Genomic DNA, 18,262 nt, shown 5'->3' on the forward strand with positions numbered 1-18,262 from the left:
TTACTTAAATGAAGATAGAGAAGGAAGGAAGAAAATATGGATCAATGGAGGGCGGACGAGACAGTGCGTGTATTCTAGCCGGATGTGGCCACCTCGCGACTCTCCCACATGCGGCGGATCATCAAGTCCGATTCGCTAGTGAGGTAGCTGGTACTGAAATCGTCGCCTGTGGCAGAAGTACCGTGGGCGGCTTCATCGGAGGTCGAGAGGATACGCTGGGCAGGGTGTTGGGATTTAGCATCGTCGACATCGTCGAGATAGGTTTGCGAGACAGAATTCTTCAAGTCTGAGGTCTTTCTGCTGAGTAGTTGTCTGGGTTCAGGGCTCGCGGAGTCTCTCTGCTGTTTGCTGGCTTGTTGTAATTGAGTCAACGCAGGCGCGGACTTAATGGGTTTGCCTAGGGAAGATGTGCGTTCATGAGAGGAAGATGCAGGGGCCTTGGAGTCATTGAGAATGCCGGCCAGGCGAGCGAAGCTGTTGCCTGTTGGAGATTGGAACCTCCGGACAACGGTGAGTTCCAAGGCGGTCTTCTCGTAGGCCTTGCGGATATGCTTGGCTTCGGTGTCGCCTCCGGTTCGGGAGGACCCGTTAACGAGCGCTCGGCCGGCATCGAAGACAGCTGAACCTGCACGGCCATGGGTTCCAGCAACGAAAACCGGATCCCTGGCCGCAGGAGAGACTGTTGCTGATATGCCATGGGTGTCGGGCGGAGATGTGTTCAACGCCGCGGTTCTTTGCAACCAGAGCTTCTGCTGAGTACGAGAAGGAGGTTCGGCGCCAGGCGGTCGCGACGGGGGAGATGCTTTGGCCCTTCTTGTACCGCGATTGGGAGAAGGCGGAGTCTGCGGATGGTAGTGTGGCAGAAAGGATGATGGAGTGTTAGGGTCCGAGTCAGTACGGCCCAACGACGATGCATGGACGCCTGTCTTGTTGTTGATGATGAACCGTGAAACACCCCCTTCCATAGACGATGATGTCCCGTGGGCGAGGCCGCCTGGAGTGTTTGCTAGTGTTGTGGTCGAAGAGGATAGAGGACGCCGCAAGCCGTCATGGCCAGCAATATTGGTCAATGACGCATTTCGTGAGATAGTGTCCACCGGAGCTGGCTTCACTGTAGCCGATATAGAGGACATCGCGGGTGGTGCTCTGGCAGAATGTGACGGGCTCAACAAGCGGGCTGTAATGTCGGTTGTATGATCGATGACTCGAGAGACTTCTTCCTTGCGCTCTTCGAAATCGGATGGAGGCTTTTCCTGTTCTTGCTGCGGTTGTTGCTGTTGCTGTTCTGGCTGCTGCTGCTGCTGCTGCTGCTGTTCGTCTTCATCAGAAGAGTGATCCTCTCGCGAAAAGCTCCTGTAAGCCGACTCAGGCAGACTACTTGCGGCTCGAGGGGTTTGCGGATAAGGTCGCTTGACAAATGTCAGAGGGTCGACTAGGACGGCAGTATTATCCACGCTATCCCTGGACTGAGCGACCGAGCCTCGCCTCGTGCTCTCCGGTGACTGCGTTGTATCCTCCCATTCACCCTCCTCGTCTTGATCTGAATCTCCGAGTTCGAAACCCACGGTCTTCTTCTTTCCTGAACTGGTATGAGGGCGATCGGTCACCAACGCTTTCTTTGCCAAAACGCTGGAAGAGTTACGCCGGGGATTTCGCAGGGCAGGACTCGAATTATTTCTCTTGATCGACGATGTTGCAGCTTGGCTGGCATCTACTCCGCTATCCCAACGTACGTGATGACCACCGCGAGGACTGGCTATAGGAGTTGCGGGTGCGGATTTCTTGCGTTGATGATGACGGATTGTAGATTCGGTAGCAATGTGTCCCGCAGAAGTATGTCGCTGGAGTTTATTCAAGTTCTTCCCAAAGGACGGATTGCGACCGTGAGTTCGATGGCCGCCACCGACGACATGGGCTCGAGGACGATGGGCTAACGCTTTCTGGGTGGTGTTGGCGGTGCTTGTGTATGTATCCGACGAGTCCGACGAGGTTCGCGTGACAACAGCGTGGGACGAAAGAGCGCGGCGGGCCAGACCTGGACGCTTGACAGGGGAGGAGGTGTTGGAGGTCGGCATGGCGGGCAGCGCTGGAGCAAGGCAAGGGCTCGCACAGATGGCACGGATGCAGCTCCAAAACGGGCGACAAGCAGCTGCCGGGGGGCGGTTCTGGTTGATCGCCTAAATATTAGCATGAGGGCGTCGAGCGCCCGGGGTTGGCTCTCAAGGAGGACCGAAAACAAGTATCACAGTAGCACAGAGCCCATGGGAATTCTCGGCGGTGGCTCGTACTGGACAATAATAGCGGACGAAAGGCAATGAGCGATAGACAAACGCTTTTTGTCTGACTGCTAACTCGCCGCTGGTGATGCTACAACGGACGGAGCAATAATACGGACAATTGGTAAATTGATTGGGTGGAAGAATAGAAAGAAAGGCAGAGTACGGAGTAATAATGTGGAAAAAGTGTTACACTGCACGTGAGACAGGAGGGGGATTGATTAAGAAAGACGACCAGAGTGGCAAGGCAGTCGAGAGGAGAGCGATGGAAAAGAGGAATAAGAAGAAGAAGAAGAAGAGGAAACGAAGTTAGAGAGGGGGAAAGAAATAAGGTGAGGATGAGAGGAGAATGTCACTGTACAAGTATGTAATAATAATAGAAGAAATGAAAAGAAGAGAAAGATGGACAGCGATGATGATGATGATGATGATGATGATGATAATGATAATAATAATACTAATAACAATAACGATAATAATACCTACTCCGTAATACCTAGCAGAGCAAGTATCTATTGAGAGAGACCAAGGGGGGAAATCCCAAATACCCCAGAGGTAAAATAATGTCATAGAAGCTTGCAGCAAGTGTTAATCTGATACCGCTGGATTACGCGTTTTTTGTCCTGAACTATCCCAAGTCTCCACTTAAATCGCCGGATCTAGATCTCTCTCTTCATGATGGATACGGATCAGTTACTTTACTGACTAACTGTACTGTACATATCAGTACTACTCCCAAGGTTGTTTCCATCTCTATATGGAACTTCCAGGCAGGGCATATAGAAGTGAACGTCTTCAGTTCGCCACAGGTCGAGGGATAGGTAAAGTGTGAAAGGGAACATGAGATATGGGACCAGCAGATGCAAGTATACATCACTGCATGCATGCATACTTCCCCACTACCAATTCCCGCTCCTCCAGGACTACTTTGAGAGATCCTTTAGGCTCAAAGACCAACAAGATCAAAAATGCTTGGGAAATGCCCATATATACCTAGGCATCACAGTACTTACAGTCTCATTCCCTGGAATCAGCCAAATCATCTGGTATCATAATGGCCACAAAAACTAAGTACTAACAACCACGAGGCAGACTACCATATGACCCAGGGTTAAAAACAAACCAAGACAGAAAGTATCCTGCTCATGTTGAATCAAACATACGACTTCTATAGTTCAATCAAACTCTCCTCAACTGCGGGCCGAGTGGGCGCCGGCTGTTGATATGGCGCTGAAGGCACAGGTGCTCCAATTGGGGAAACATCTGCAACAGGGTGTGTTTCATAAGGTGCAGCTGGGGGCTGTGAATATGTTGTATGTGGTGTCGCTTGCGGAGGTGGTTGCTGAGAGTAGTATGGCTGGGCTGACGGCTGTTGCTGGGGAGGGTATTGACTATTAGGTGGCATTGTACGAGAGTCTGCGTACTGCATGTACCCTGAAGATTGACCGTGTTCAGAGGGTGGAGATGGTTCGGGGGCGCTCGGGGGCGCCCCAGCTGATTGGTAATAGGAATCTCGCCGCATGACGGGCGATGCCTGATGCGATACTTCTGTCTCTCCCGGTCGAGGAGTCGAGTAAGTATTCGCGTCTTGTTCTGGAGGCGCCGTGGGAGCGTAGTATTGTGTCGGTGCTGATGGGGCCGGGTATCCTACTGGATGGTTCGGAAACGGAGTAGAGGATGTGGACAGTTGGGGGGATGCAGTAGTGGGCGGCGCATTGCCATTCCAAGCCGGATTCGAAGGTAGCGCTTGACCGGGTTGAGGATACATCCCGGAACTCATGGGACCACTGGGTGCTATTCCCTGCTGATAAGCATAGGTGCTATGTGCTGGAGGCGACCGTTCGGGTACTGCATTGCCATAGTAGAAATTCTCCGCGCCAGATTTCCCCTCAACAGCTTGAGACGGCATCGAGGGGTACATATTGGGGTATTGAGAGCCACCCGGAGCTTGCCCATAGCCCAACGAATGTTGTGAGTACGCGCTGGATAATCGTTCTTCAAGCATACGGTCGTAATATCGGACAACCGTAGACAGTTTGGCATGCAGATCAAGAAGTGTGTCTTATCAAACAGATTAGGAATCAGAGCAAGCAAAAAAAGGGAATAGGAGTGAGGTGAATGGACCTACCATGCTTGCTCATGGTCTCCCCATAGCTCCGTGCGAGCTTCGGTCTAAGGGTGCCGATGCTCTCGTATAGCTCCTGAATTTGGGATTCCCGCAAAATCGTTCCCGGGGGCTGATGCTGTAACCGATCAACGAGGGCGGCAAACAGATGAATGTTTTCAACCTCTACGGGACTGAGTTCGTAGGGGTTTTTAGGCATGGGTAAAGCGCTCCCTGTATCCTGAGCGGTGGAGTCCGTCGCCACAGTATTATTCTTCAATGCGGCGGCATGCTTCTTCTTATGCTCTTCCATATCTCGCAGTGATGCTTCAATCGCAGCTTTCAGATCCGCATCTTCCTCATCCTGTGGATGGGGTTGAATTGTTGCGTTGGATGGTTCATTAACCTTGGGCTGTGGAATATAGCCTCCAGAGCCCCTGTTTTGGGCTTCTTCCAGGCTCATTTGGAGGGCCCGTCGCAGGTCATCATCAAAGCCCCCCTCTGCCCTTGCGCCACGGGGTTCCATTGCATTTGCCTTGGTGATGGAATTGTTCTTGAATGCTGACCGGTCCGAAAGAGTCGATGGCGTGAACGACTTGGATGTTAACTTGGCATAGCAACCGTCATCAACGCGCACGGGCTGTAAGATTCCCAGATGTGGCAGAGGAAGTGTCTTGCTGGAGCATTGGGCGTCGAAGACATTACCGCAGTTGCGACAATGGTGCTTGCGGTTCATGAAACTAAAGGGGGTACGGCAGCGCATACACACGTCGTGATCAATCCATTCCGGGGGCTTTTAGACGGGGTAATCAGTTTAGTGGACATGGTCCTGCCACAGAAAATACATGGACTTACCGCACTACTTTCCAACATACTTCCGCTAATTTCACTCTTGGGAGGAAACCGAAACCCTTCGCTCTGCAATTTGCGATAAGTCTCCCCAAGATAGTTGAGATCCATGCGGCCTTGAGCTGCCATGGCCCAGTCTTGGATGAGCTCCAGCATTTTCTCCTTCACGTCGCTATTGAGGGGAGCTCCCTCCGCAGTGAGGAGAGAAACCATGTTGTCCAGATATTCACGCGACGCAATCTCGGCCAGGAAGTGGGTACCACCGTTCTTCACGCATGTATCTGTCAACTGCAACGGTATCAAGCCATCAGCACTGAACATCTTCAATGTCGGATACCAACCAGACACCAACCTTTAAAGTCGCAATTTGCACATTCGGGTTCCTGTTCTCCAAGCGCCGTTTGAGAGATCTCATCGCTTCCTTGGGCTGTACGCTTTTTGATCGAATGAGGTCGGAGATTTCGAGGTTGAGAGCAATGTCCTCCCTGTTGCCCAGTCAAGGTTAGAGGCGACTCGGTACCTACCGAAACTACCGATTCAGGTCAAAGAAAACATACAGAGATGAAGATGTGGCACGCTCGACTTGCTCGTCGAGCGGAGAAGAGGAAGAAAACCAGCCCGCCATGATGATGGCGACAGAAGAGTCAGAATCGCAATGGGTGTTGTGAAGATAGCGGAGTGCGGGATTGATGACGTTGGGAGCACGAACGATGAGGGGTCGTAAATCAGACGGTCAGTTAAGGAGGACAAGGGGCAACAAAATCGGCGATGGAAGAAAATTCATAGACTTGATTCATGCGGGATGCGAGATTCATGAACCCAAGAAAGGCGATGGATGTCGGTTGCATCTATCAAGCTCCAGGCAGATCCATCGATAGGCATTGAGGTACCTTGCTGCCAGTGCCACAGGCCGCCAGGTGATACCTGATTAGTTAAGTTTAGGAGCGGCCCCATCCATGTGGCACAGTCATTGGCGGAAGCCTAGGTTCTGATTGAATACCTCAGGTGTCGACTTGCTGGCTCAGGTCATCAAATCAGGTGTCAAGGCAGAAACCAAGGCCATGTGGCGTCATATGCTGGGGCGGTGAGTATGGTCAGAAAATAGTTATATGACGGTAATTACGCCGATTGCGCATCCCCCAGAAACGTCCCGCAGATTGCGTCTGCCTTCAACGATTCTCTTTCAACTTCAAATCTGTCCTCCTATCTACCTTCATTGGTTTTGATGCTTTTTCAAACCTGAGTGCCCTCAATTCATTCATTCGTTTTTTTCCCTCCGTGATTCCAATCTTTCAACCGAATCGACGCCCAGGTCCTCCCTATCCGCTCCCCCAAAGCAACCATCCCGAAGCGTTTCCCCGCGTTCCCTTCGCAGTCCTTATTACGGGTCATGTGGTGAACATACTTCTCTTTCCGCGCTGTATGATGACTTTGGACACAGCGGCTTTACCCTCGCCGCCAGATTTTGCGCCGTGGAAGAATCCCAACCGGCCCAAGTCCTTGGGTGGCATGCAACCAGGTACTGAGCAAATCGGCAGATCGGATGCACGCCAGAATGGCAACAATGGCCCTTCTGGACCACCACGATTCCCCAACATCAAAGATTTACAGGATCAAGCGGCAGCCTTAGATTTGAATGAATCTACTCCGGTGCGTCATCGAAATTGGTTATGTTCTTGAGGTTTGGTGTTGTTTTTTTGCTGACTTCGGTCCTCAGTTGGATATACTAGTGGGAAGAGCGCAGGAAGCAATTGGACTCGCAAGGAATTATGCCGATAATGAAGAGCTGGATAAGGCATATGTGCAATATCTACGTGCTTCGGAGATCACGATCAACATTATACCTCACCATCCCGACTACCGCGTCACCGTCAATCAGAGCCCAGCATGGTACAAACAATTCGCCAATCTCATGATGGTATGACCTTCTATTGAGCACAAAACATCCCAAATCTTGGAAAGGAAGGGTCGATGTGTGGTTGGATATGTCTTGGCTGACGATCGATAGGCCGTGCGGACGAAGCAAGGGACGATGGACGATATCAAACAACTAATCTTGGAGGATAACCTGGCCAGCAACACACAACCTATGGCTACATCTCGCCACGGTAATTCGGGGCGGCTAGAGTCGGCTTCTGGGACGCATCAGGGCGCGAGTTCTCGAGGCCGTCAAAATGAGATGAGTGACAGCTCGCTACGAATGCCGAGCCCTTCGGAATTTCAAAGAGTTCCTGCTTTGCAAGCGAACCCGAACCGATACTCAGCCCCTGCGGACGACTTGCTTGCTCAGCGATTCGCTAAACTAAGAGCATCACCATATCCCGCCAACGGTCAAGGCCCGTTCAGCAATGGGGAAAACGGCGCGGTTCACACGCCCTCGCCGCCTGGTTACTTGGGCGATTACCCTCCTCGACCATTGTCTTACATACATCAGGGAACGCGATCAAATTCAACCCTAAGCTCTCCCTCTCGACGTCCTTTGGGGCCCCGAAATATGGGCGCCACTCACAATGTGCCCAATCTGCCCCCCAAGATCCTTCTCAATACCTCTCTACCTCGCGCGCCTGACCCAGCCTACAGTCCAATATGGACCGTGCCTACTCAGCCCCCATCAAATCCGCCCAGAACATCTACCGAAAGTTCGCGCCCAGCTAATCCCCGATATTCACAGCTGATCAACTCGCCACACGGCAGTCCCAGTCGTGGCTCAGAAGACAATCCCTACCGCTCAACAACACCGAATGGCATACATGCAATTCGAGAAGTCAAAAGTAACAGTGCGGACTTACCGCATTCCACTACCATCTCTGCTCAAGCTTTGCTTGAGTACATTCGAAAATATAATATCATGCTGATCGATGTCAGACCACGAGATCAATTTGACAGTGGCCACATCTACGCCAAATCGATACTCTGCATCGAACCCGTGTCATTGAAAGAGAATGTATCAGCAGAGGAACTGGAAGAGCGTCTCGTGGTATCTCCCGAGCATGAACAATCACTGTTCGAAAGACGTAACGAGTTTGACCTCATTGTCTACTATGACCAGAGTACGGACTCGGTTAGCTACCTTGCTGGGTCGCCTGTTGGGACAACCGCTCCCCATCTTCGGGCCTTGCACGATACCTTATATGAATTCAATGCGTATAAGCCGCTGAAGGATGGACGGCCTCCAGCATTGCTCCTAGGTGGTCTTGATGCATGGATCGATCTTCTGGGTCAGCAGTCTCTGGCCACATCTTCCACAGCCGCGGTGATGGGTTCGATTCAGGCGAAGAGGCCCGCGATGAGACCAGGACGACCGCTTGGAAGAGTACCGACCATGGCAAGTGCCAATTCCAGCCTCGAGGTTCGGAAGAGACGACTACGAGAGTATAAGCCTCTGAATCCGGAGGAGCTGACGGCATGGATGGAGAAGTCCAAGAACGAAGAGATTGATACTAGCACCTATGTCGATGAGGGGACGCTGACCGAAGAGCCAGAAGACGCTTCTGAACAGCAAGAGTCCCCGGTGACACCGTTTGTGCATACCTACGAAGATTTCCTGCGACGGTTCCCAGAACCCCATGCCATTCAGGAATCGATGGTAGGACCGCATTCGCACCCAACGGCACCCTCATCAACACCCAATTACGCCGCCCCTGTGCCCGTGGTGCCGTCGCGGCCTCCCCCAGCTGTACCCCGTCCTAGCTACAGTGGTGTGTCTGATGGTCGGCTGATCCAGGCCCCGTTAGAGCGGCAGAGCTCCGCGACCAAGACAGCTCTGTACACCTCCAATTCTTTGTTGAGCCGCCTGAAGCTCCCGCGAACGGGGCTGACCAATTTTGGGGTAACTTGCTACATGAACTCGACGATTCAATGCCTCAGCGCAACGATCATGCTGAGCAAGTTCTTCATCGACAATCGCTTCCGGTACTACGTCCAAAAAAACTGGAAAGGATCACAAGGGGTCATGCCCGGACTGTTTGCCAATTTGATCAGGTCGTTGTGGAAGAATGATGTGGAGGTGATCATGCCCACGTCGTTCCGCAATTTCTGCGGCCGGCTGAATCAGGAGTGGGCCATTGATCGCCAACAGGACGCCAAGGAATTCTTTGACTTTGTGGTGGACTGTCTGCATGAAGACCTCAACATCAATTGGCAGAGAACACCTCTTCGGCCGTTGACATTCGAGGAGGAGATGCAGCGGGAGCGCATGCCCGTGCCCAAGGTCTCCAGGATTGAGTGGGACCGCTACTGCCACCGCGAGGAGTCCTTCATCTCCTCGCTCTTTGCTGGGCAGCATGCCAGCCGACTGCGGTGTACAACCTGCAAGCGAACTTCCACGACGTACGAAGCATTTTACAGCATTAGCGTGGAGATCCCCTCCACTGGCACGGGCGATATTTACCAATGCCTTCGCAGCTACTGCCAAGAGGAGATGCTCAGCGGGGATGAAGTGTGGAAGTGCCCTTACTGTAAATGTGAACGGGAAGCGACAAAGCAGATTATCATCACTCGAGCGCCTCAAATTTTGGTTGTCCACTTCAAAAGATTCTCTGCCTCTAAGACGCAGAGCGCGCGCAAAATCCACACGCCCATTGACTTTCCGTTACACGGGCTTCGGATGGATGATTTTGTGATCTACCCCAATTTGGGGGCGTCCTCTGACGGCCGGGTTGCGGGGGCGCCACAGGAGATGATCTCCGCGACGATGCCGCCCTTCACGTACGATGCGTATGGGGTCTTGCGCCACATCGGCTCCTCCATGGGCAGCGGACACTACATCTCATTGGTGCGGGATGCGCAACGCCAGTGCTGGCGGAAGTTTGACGATGATCGGGCGACGGACTTTAATCCTCGTGACATGCGCTTCAAGGACCGGCTGCAGAATGAACAGGCATACATCGTATTCTACGAGCGGGTTCCTGCCAAGTAAAGGGCCTGTCCCGATTTTGCATCTGATGATTTGCTTTTTTTATTGCTCTTTTCTGGTGAACAGGCGCTTGGTCTGATACACCTTCTTTCTTCGCTTGTTATTTGGCATGGTATTGACGGCCGATGACATGATACCTTGATGATTGCTGCATGATTCTGCATTTTCCTGTTTTTCTTTTCTTTTCTTTTTTTTTCCCCTGTCTCTGTCAAGCCTAGCACGTTCGAACATGATTGAATCCTTTAGCGATGTTTGTGTGTTTGTATATAGGAAACGAGGGACAGTGTCTGAGACGGGGATTGGAAAAACATGGAGTAGATTACCAAGCGAATCGCACGAAGCGTTTCTAAAACATGAATCAATCATCCGTAATCCATACATTTGCCAGCAGGGTCACAATCATCTGTATCCGAGTAACTGACTGATTCCACATCTCACTCAATCTCAAAGGAGTTGCTCACCTTCGCTCTCCAGTTCTAAAGTTCCGCGGACACCGGAACCGAAAATGCTAGCCTCAGGCCACCTACGACGGAATCCTCGGGCAGTCCAATCCCGATGGGACTATCCGAGCAGCGTGTCAGCCAGGCAATCATCCCCGAGGTTACGGTTATCCCACCCCAGAACGGAGATCAACGAGGCAGTTGGTGATAGCATCATGGCGCATTGAGACTCGGGGCTATCTGATATTCTGATTGGTCTGGGGATATTGAGTCCGTCCTTGTCTGTTGGAAAGACAGCGGAAAGGCCATTGTGAATCCAATAGAGGGGAAATTGCGATGTTAGATCTCATGTAGGTAGGGGTGGTAATCAAAATGTCAAAATGACAAAAATGACGTGTCATTTTGACTTTTTTTTTCTGACCAGGTAATATCTTGTCAGAAAAAATCTTTTTACTAGAGCTACGAACTACCTAGGTAGTAAGTACTGCCCATGTTGCTATATGCTGGTGGATAACTATCTAAATAATGTGATGTACTGTGGTACAGAGTACTATATTTTGATGAGGTGTACTCCGTACACAGTAGGTAGTTGACTAAGGTACGGAGTACTGTACACAGTAGTACTGGAATTAGGTGACAGAGAAGTCTATATAGCTTGATTGGTTGAATTTTGAAATTCCGCTCCCCCATTGGTTATATGATGCTATCCACGTCTTTCACGTGACATACACCACCCCCTACATGCAGGATTACTCCTTAGGGACCGGAGTAACTAGGTATAGAGGAGAATAGTAGAAGTGGCATCTAGCTACATTCTACAATCTATATCCTTCGGAGTAGTTACTACTCTGCAGCCTCGATCTATCGACCTGATTAGGAAATAATACCCAGGGAATAATTATGCCTGAGAATGATTGGTGATTTGATTATATAATGTGGTGTTTGAGGAGAAATTGTGAAGAAACGCAGAATTATGCTGAGGGAACTGCCTGAGTGCCTGAGGTCCTACTGAGGTACAACTAACTACTCAGGGACTAAGTAAAAAAAGGCACGGAATAAGCGGTATCTGATTCGCGGAGATCGAGACGGACTGTTCGGGACTCATGGGAGGTTCCTGATGCTTGTAATAGCTACATGACTGATTATTATTATTAAGGAGACGACGGTAGTAGTGATAGATAGTAGAGCTGAACCCAGTGTACAAGACGTATCTACTCTGTAGATGGCAAACCAAGGACTAGATAGATGAATGCTGAAAAGACCCCAGATCGGCTCAATCCTCGGCAGCGAGGGCGGATGGTGCCTGAGCTTTGAGGCCAGAACCCCAGAGAGTTCCATTGTTCGGGATCAATCACCCACTTGGATTCCCGCCGCAAGTTCTTCTTCTTCGTCGTCGTCTCCTCACCGGCTCTCTTCCCTCTTCCTCTCCCCTCTCTCTCTCTTCTCTCTTCTCTCTCATCTGCTTGTTTGTTTTCTAACCTTATCCCCTTCTCCCCCCCCATCATCTACTTCATCTGTAGTACTGATATCTAATTGTTTATTTCTGGTATGTCCTCTTTCCCCCCTTTTCTTGGCCCCCTCTTGCGATCTGTTTAGTGTTTACTCCCATCCCATCGGGGTCCGCAAAATTATACGCTGGCCTTTATCGTGAGATTTACTCCGTCGGAAATGCTGAGTCCGACTGAGGCGATCTGACGGAGCTTTTTGTCCTCTTCTCCCTTTCCCTTCTCTTCCTCCATCTTCACTCTTTTCTTTCTATTTCAGAAAACAAAGCCAAAAAAAAAGAAAAGGACATCAATCAATCAATATCCAATTCTCTAACAACATCCCTCCTGCATACAGTTCTCCATCCAATCCACACAATGGCCGCCAACAAGGAATTCACGCTCCAGGAGATCGCCGAGCACAACACCAAGAAGGATCTCTACCTCATCGTCCACGACAAGGTCTACGACTGCACCTCCTTCGTCGACGAGCACCCGTACGTTCCCTTCCACCCCTCCTCAACAACCCGGACCCATGCTTCCTCGCATGAGGAATCCATTCCTTGCATCCCTAAAGCTAACCCCCAACTAGCGGTGGTGAAGAAGTCCTCCTCGACGTCGGCGGCCAGGACAGCACAGAGGCCTTCGAGGATGTCGGCCACAGCGACGAGGCCCGCGAGATCCTCGACGGTCTGCTCATCGGTACCGTGAAGCGCGTGGTATGTCTTTTTCTTTTTCTTTTCATCTTCCATGTCCTGAATCGAGAATATTCCCCCAAGCTAATCTGCTTCGGCCCTTCGTTCTAGCCCGGTGACCCTGCCCCCCGCCCCAAGCCTACCAGCTCCTCTTCCGCTCCCTCCAGCGCCGCCGCCTCGTCCAACGGCTTCGGCGTGTACGCCATCCTGGTCGTCGGTGCCGCTATCGCCTACGGTGCCTACCAGTACCTCCAGGCCGGTGCTCAGCAGCAGTAGAGTACTTCCTTCATCTGAAGCGAAACAATCTCTCTCATAAAAAGAAGAAAATAATAGAAACGAAACAAACATGGCGCAACAAAACTCACCAATGAAATAAGAAAAACAACACCCGCAGGATGGGAGAGGGTGTCAGTTCTTGCGTGACTGTTTTGTCCTCTTGTCTTCTCTGCGAACTTTCTCTTTTTCCATTTGCCCAAGGGGTTGACTGGGTGATGATACCCAAATGCAGATATTTGGCTTTCCTCTGCGCTTGTATCTCTCTTAAAGTCCTGTTCTTCTTGATGTTATATGATCATTTTCATGCCTATGGATAATATAGTAGAGGAGCGAACTTGGCTTCTTGTCTTTTTTTTGTTCGATTTTTGTTTTTTGTTTTTTCGCTTTATCTCTATAACTTGATTCCTATATCCTCTGATACGATGTCAAATAGATCGATCACTTTCTTTCCAGGCGGGCTCGTGGCTCGCTCGATCTCGGGCTTTTTCTTCCTCTGGTTCCTGCTTTCCCTTTCCCGACTCATCGCCGCAGTAGATAAGAGCTTGGCATTATAAGAAGACAAAGAGTCTGCCAACAAGTCATTGTTGAGAATATGCAAGAGTGGAAAATACAAAGGGTAAGAAATTTAGAACAAGGAATTAAAAAAAAAAGAAGAGTAAACACATTGCCAACCACAGAAAGGAATGTCCATATGAAAAAAATAAAAAGAGAAAAAAGATGTAGAGAAGATTATCAAAATATCCAACATGCTGAATGTTTTTAGCTCAAAAAAAAATACATTTTTGCCCACAACAGGAAAGATTGCCTCGATCCCATTGGACGATCAGATGCGACGATGCATACCCATCAGCAGCAACCTTTTACCTGGGAGCACCGCTCAATCCAGCGCGGACGGCCTCGAGGATCATCTCCTTGGCTTTCTCCAGTCCTTCGGGACTGCCCTTGATCTCAATTGCCTCGCCGCGGGCCTGGTCTTTGGGCACATTGATCCGGCATCCCGTCTGCTTGCGGATGGCATTGATCTGGCTACCACCTTGACCAACAACAAAGCGGTATGTCTTGGGATCAGGGAGAATCAGGTATCCGGTGGCAGACTGCTGCGACGCCGCTGAAATAGCCTTCTCCAACGCGGATTTGGCCCGGGCCACGTTGTCGCCGCTTCCGATGAGCACCCAGGGGATGGTCGCGGGCCGAGTCGGGTCACTGGCAGCAGCACCGTGCTCGACAGTCTTCCATGAGTGAGTTTCAATCGAGTCACTGGGTTCATCAGTGATCAACGGAAGGGACGAGGCGCCGCTGGTCGTGGCACGGGACTCCTCGGACGCTGGCTTAGCGGGCACCTCCTGTCCAGCATGGTCCACAGTGACCCGATAATCATTGCGTAGCCGCCGGAAGAAAGCGCCATTGTCTGAAACGGCGTGATGCAGGTGCCGAGGGACCTCGACTGTCTCGCCCTGCTGATCCTTCAGCAATGACAAGATATGCTCCTTGGCACCCTCAACAGCATCGCTTGGGCCCTTGAGTTTGATATCAGAGCGTCCAGAGCCCTGCTTGGGAATGTCCATGGTAACATTGAACTGCGATTCGATACCACGCCGTGTCTCGCCACCACGACCGATGAGCAGTCTATGCTGCACTGGGGGAACCTCAACGGTAATCGACACCTGATCTTCGCGCTCCTTCACAAATGCTTCAATGGCAGCGATGATGTTCTCCACAACCTTGCCATTTCCTTCCAACTTGATCGTGGACTCCGTGCTTTCCGGACGGGGGAATCTGACAATGCGGGAGGCGCCTCCATCAGTAGGACCACCAGCCTCGGCGACAATCTTCCGAATGTTGGCACCTATCAGACAAAGAAGAAAAAAATATTAGTTATGTTAAAACAAAACAAGCCCGCCCCAGAAATCGCCGACTTACCGCCACCGCCAATCAGAGCCTTGTGGTATTTCTTGTCCACATCAATCGTCTTGGTGACAATAGCATCAAACTCGCTCGAACGCTGCTGCAAGATCTTCTTTGCTTCCTCGACCTGCTGCTTGGTACCCTTGATCTTGATCTGCACACGGCCCGAATCATCCGGTGCGTCATTGGCTCCAGGGACGTCAATTTGCGCCCCGGTATCAGCACGAAGCTTGTCCATCTCACGGCCACGCTGACCGATCAGAGACGGGATCTGGCTCTGTGCGACGGACACAGTTGCCGAATGGGAGTGGTCGACGACCCACTGCAACAGGCTCAGAATCTCATCCCTGGCGGAGTCGGCACCCTTGCTAGGACCCTTGACAATGACTTCATCGGACGCCTGCTGGGGACGAATAGGCCGAGCGCCACCCACTTCGCTGGAAGTGTCCGCAACGGACTGGTCGTCGCCAGTGGCAGCCGCCGCCCGTGGGAACTGAACCCGCACAGAGTAACGATCCTGGAGTCTGTTGACCTGACTGCCCTTCTGACCGATCAGTTCACGATGGTACTGTGCGGGAATCTTCAGGACATGGGTCGTCTCATCCTCCAGTTTCTTTCCTAGATTGATGATACGCATTTTTGCCGCATCTGCTTTGGCCTTGGGTCCTTTGACCTCGACCTTTCCGTTGTCGACCTTGATGTCCACATCGAATTCATCGCGAAGTTTGTTGATGTTCTCACCACGCTTGCCAATAAGGAAGTTGGCGAATTTCTGAGGGAAGTCGAACGAGATTGTGTAGCCTCTTTCAAGGTCGTCTTTCTCCTGCTCGGCAACGAAAGCGTGAATCTTTGAGACCAGTCCGTCAACCTGACCGGAAGGGCCACGCAAAGAAACCTCACACTTGCCATCATTGCGAGCATCACCGACGAGGGAGCGAATGGGGATTTGGACCTCGCCCTCTGTCTGCTGTTCGCGGCTGATGTACTTTCGAACCTTATCCTGGTATTTGGCAGGGACATCAACGGATTTGGCGACGATGTCGTTCTGGTCTCCCGTGAGCTGGACAAGGAACTCCTGTGCTTCCTGGAGAGACTTCTCGAAAGCGGCTATTTCGGCAGGAGATGGCCTCTGGCGCGGAATCTCAGGCTGAGAAGTGGAGGCGGAAGGTCCTTCGTAGACAAGAACCACATCCGAGCTGTCAGCCTCATCCGGGATAAGAAGGTGGACACCGTAGTCATTTCGCAGTTTGTTGAGACTACGAGACTCCAGGTACGGGTGGTAGTAAGGATCCACAGAGACATAGCGAACACGTGCGGGAGGGTGAGCCTGGACCAAGTTCATGATGTCGGAACGCGCACGAATGGTGTTTTTACCGTCTCTCGAGTAGACTTCCCATGTTACAGGGCCGTCAGACTTGGGTGGGAGAGCAATGCGAGCATCATACATCTGTTCCAACTGCTGAATGATCTGTCGTTCCCTAAGATACCGGGTGAGGGCACGCGCGTGCGCATGAGGGCCAGCAGGGGCATTGGGATGTTGACGAGACAGGTCAATGCTTGCCATTTGCATGCTAGTGGCGAGATCCATGGCTCGGTTAATACCAGCCTCGATACAGTTCGATGGTCCAGTAATGGTAAGGAATTCACTGTCGTCCGATGCGGGTGGCAGGACAATGGCACAGCCGGTATCAGCAAGGAATTCATGCAGAGCATTGGCTCCCTCCCCGAGGATGAATTGATGCTGTCCGCGGTTGATAGCCAGCTGACGAAGGGTCAGTTGGCGCTGCAGATCAGCTGCAAGTCTCTCGATCTCCGCGCGAGCTTCCTGCGCGGCAGTGCGTTCTCCCGAGATGTGAATGTGCTTATCAGAGGCGGGTGCAAACTGCACATGTCCAGGCTCGGCCTCCTGTGGGGGAGGTTGGCTTTCCCAAGTATCGTACCGGGGCACATGCACTTGGGCCTTGGTGCGCTCTTCGATGGCTTTCAGATTCTCATTATGGACGCCCGCAATGAAAGGGAAGAATTCCGCGGGGATAGTCTTCAGTCGCAGGCTCATGTTGGAAGCGCGTTCCTTGACGATGGCTTCGATCTGACGACGAGCCAGTTCAGCGGCGACTGCATCACCCTCAATCAACACGTCGATAGTGTCGTTGTCATCCTCGTCGGCTGAGCCTTCAGCACGGGGCACCTGAACGCGCGCACCCGTCCGTTGTTGAATATCTTGCACAATCGCACCTTGTCGTCCAATAATATGCGCGCGAGCGGACGTCGGAATGGGAACACGGACCGATTGCTGCAAATCGCTGGGTTTAGTCCCTGCGCAAAATCATTGATGGGAAAACCAGCGTACCTTGGATCCGACTTGCTGGGCAACCTCCTTGAGAGCTTGTCTAACGGACTCGACCGAGCCTTTGCCCTCGAAGATAATCGAGCCTCCAGGTCCACCCCGCATATCAACATTGGCCTTTGATCGCCTGGAAATATCGCGTAGGATATCCCGCAGGGGCTTCTTGAGCTGTCCCCGCGGAAGCATTTGCGACGGGGCTAGACGAAGCTGCTCCATATGTTTTCCGGGAAGACTCATGATTCTCGGGACATCACCTGCTGCTAGTTGAGTATGTCAGCCCAGGATACAGAACAAAACCCGGCGGAAATTGAACATACTCGCAGGGGAGCCTCCAGCAACACCGTTGGCAACGGCGGCGGCAGCGGAAGGTCTGGCGCCCCACGTAGCGGCAGCCGGTGTCTTAGGCTTGGGGCCACTTCCCAGGGCCGGGAACAATTCCTCGGACCGGACATCGAAAGCAGGAGCTTTCTTGGGAGCGGGCTTTGGAGCCGAGGAGGTTGCGGCGGCGGCCTCGTCGACGGCGGCGGTCGTCTCCGGAACAGCTGGCTCTTGGTCCTTTGCCGACGCAGACGGCGGGGGATGCAGCAGGTCCTCTTCGTCAACGGTTTCCTCGACTGTCGCCTTGTGCGCCTCATTGCGTGCATGCTGCTCCTCCAGCATGGCTGCAAGGGACTTGGAATTCGAGGCCCCACCGTTGATATCAGTGTTCGAAACTTGAGAAGCCATTTTTCGGTTGACACTGAGCGAAACCAGAGGTAGAAGTATGTACTCGGGATTGGAAAAAGATAAAAATGTCTAATTATGAAGCCTTTTAGGAACTGGGTTAGCATGCTGACAATTGAGAAGTCGAGAGAACCACATGGAGGGAGGTAGGGGGGGGAATGCCAAATTTACCAATTGGAAGCACCTCTATAAAACAACGTAGTAGTAAATGGTACTATCAATACCCAATAGACAGTCCAGACGGATCG

The 18,262-nt window shown here is 51.8% G+C and overlaps 5 protein-coding genes across 5 annotated transcripts, besides 6 other annotated features; 2 read left to right on the forward strand and 3 right to left on the reverse strand.

The window, feature by feature from the left end:
* Positions 1–74: 74 nt before the first annotated feature.
* Positions 75–2,075, reverse strand: ACLA_089920 (uncharacterized protein; the record flags this gene model as incomplete). The annotated part of the gene is made up of 1 exon (XM_001272724.1): positions 75–2,075. One exon carries the CDS (start codon positions 2,073–2,075, stop codon positions 75–77), a length of 2,001 nt encoding a protein of 666 aa, XP_001272725.1.
* Positions 1,261–1,313: a microsatellite.
* Positions 1,289–1,312: a microsatellite.
* A 472-nt stretch (positions 2,076–2,547) lies between the features above and the next one.
* Positions 2,548–2,579: a microsatellite.
* Positions 2,580–2,687: 108 nt separating this feature from the next.
* Positions 2,688–2,722: a microsatellite.
* Positions 2,688–2,732: a microsatellite.
* Positions 2,733–3,444: 712 nt separating this feature from the next.
* vps27 (ESCRT-0 subunit protein VPS27) lies at positions 3,445–5,854 on the reverse strand (the record flags this gene model as incomplete). The annotated part of the gene is made up of 5 exons (XM_001272725.1): positions 3,445–4,337; positions 4,405–5,173; positions 5,236–5,517; positions 5,582–5,714; positions 5,787–5,854. 5 exons carry the CDS (start codon positions 5,852–5,854, stop codon positions 3,445–3,447), a joined length of 2,145 nt encoding a protein of 714 aa, XP_001272726.1.
* An 800-nt stretch (positions 5,855–6,654) lies between these two features.
* Positions 6,655–10,147, forward strand: ACLA_089940 (putative ubiquitin C-terminal hydrolase; the record flags this gene model as incomplete). Its single annotated transcript, XM_001272726.1, has 3 exons — positions 6,655–6,879; positions 6,947–7,147; positions 7,238–10,147. 3 exons carry the CDS (start codon positions 6,655–6,657, stop codon positions 10,145–10,147), a joined length of 3,336 nt encoding a protein of 1,111 aa, XP_001272727.1.
* A 169-nt stretch (positions 10,148–10,316) lies between these two features.
* Positions 10,317–10,341: a microsatellite.
* A 2,105-nt stretch (positions 10,342–12,446) lies between these two features.
* Positions 12,447–13,039, forward strand: ACLA_089950 (cytochrome b5-like heme/steroid binding domain-containing protein; the record flags this gene model as incomplete). The annotated part of the gene is made up of 3 exons (XM_001272727.1): positions 12,447–12,565; positions 12,661–12,787; positions 12,875–13,039. The coding sequence occupies 3 exons, from the start codon at positions 12,447–12,449 to the stop codon at positions 13,037–13,039; spliced, it is 411 nt and encodes a 136-aa protein (XP_001272728.1).
* Positions 13,040–13,899: 860 nt separating this feature from the next.
* Positions 13,900–18,017, reverse strand: ACLA_089960 (putative RNA binding effector protein Scp160; the record flags this gene model as incomplete). Its single annotated transcript, XM_001272728.1, has 4 exons — positions 13,900–14,885; positions 14,960–17,237; positions 17,295–17,551; positions 17,609–18,017. The coding sequence occupies 4 exons, from the start codon at positions 18,015–18,017 to the stop codon at positions 13,900–13,902; spliced, it is 3,930 nt and encodes a 1,309-aa protein (XP_001272729.1).
* Between the last annotated feature and the right edge of the window lie 245 nt (positions 18,018–18,262).

This window comes from Aspergillus clavatus, genomic scaffold (genome assembly GCF_000002715.2).
Source record: "Aspergillus clavatus NRRL 1 1099423829798 genomic scaffold, whole genome shotgun sequence".
Taxonomy (NCBI): domain Eukaryota; kingdom Fungi; phylum Ascomycota; class Eurotiomycetes; order Eurotiales; family Aspergillaceae; genus Aspergillus; species Aspergillus clavatus.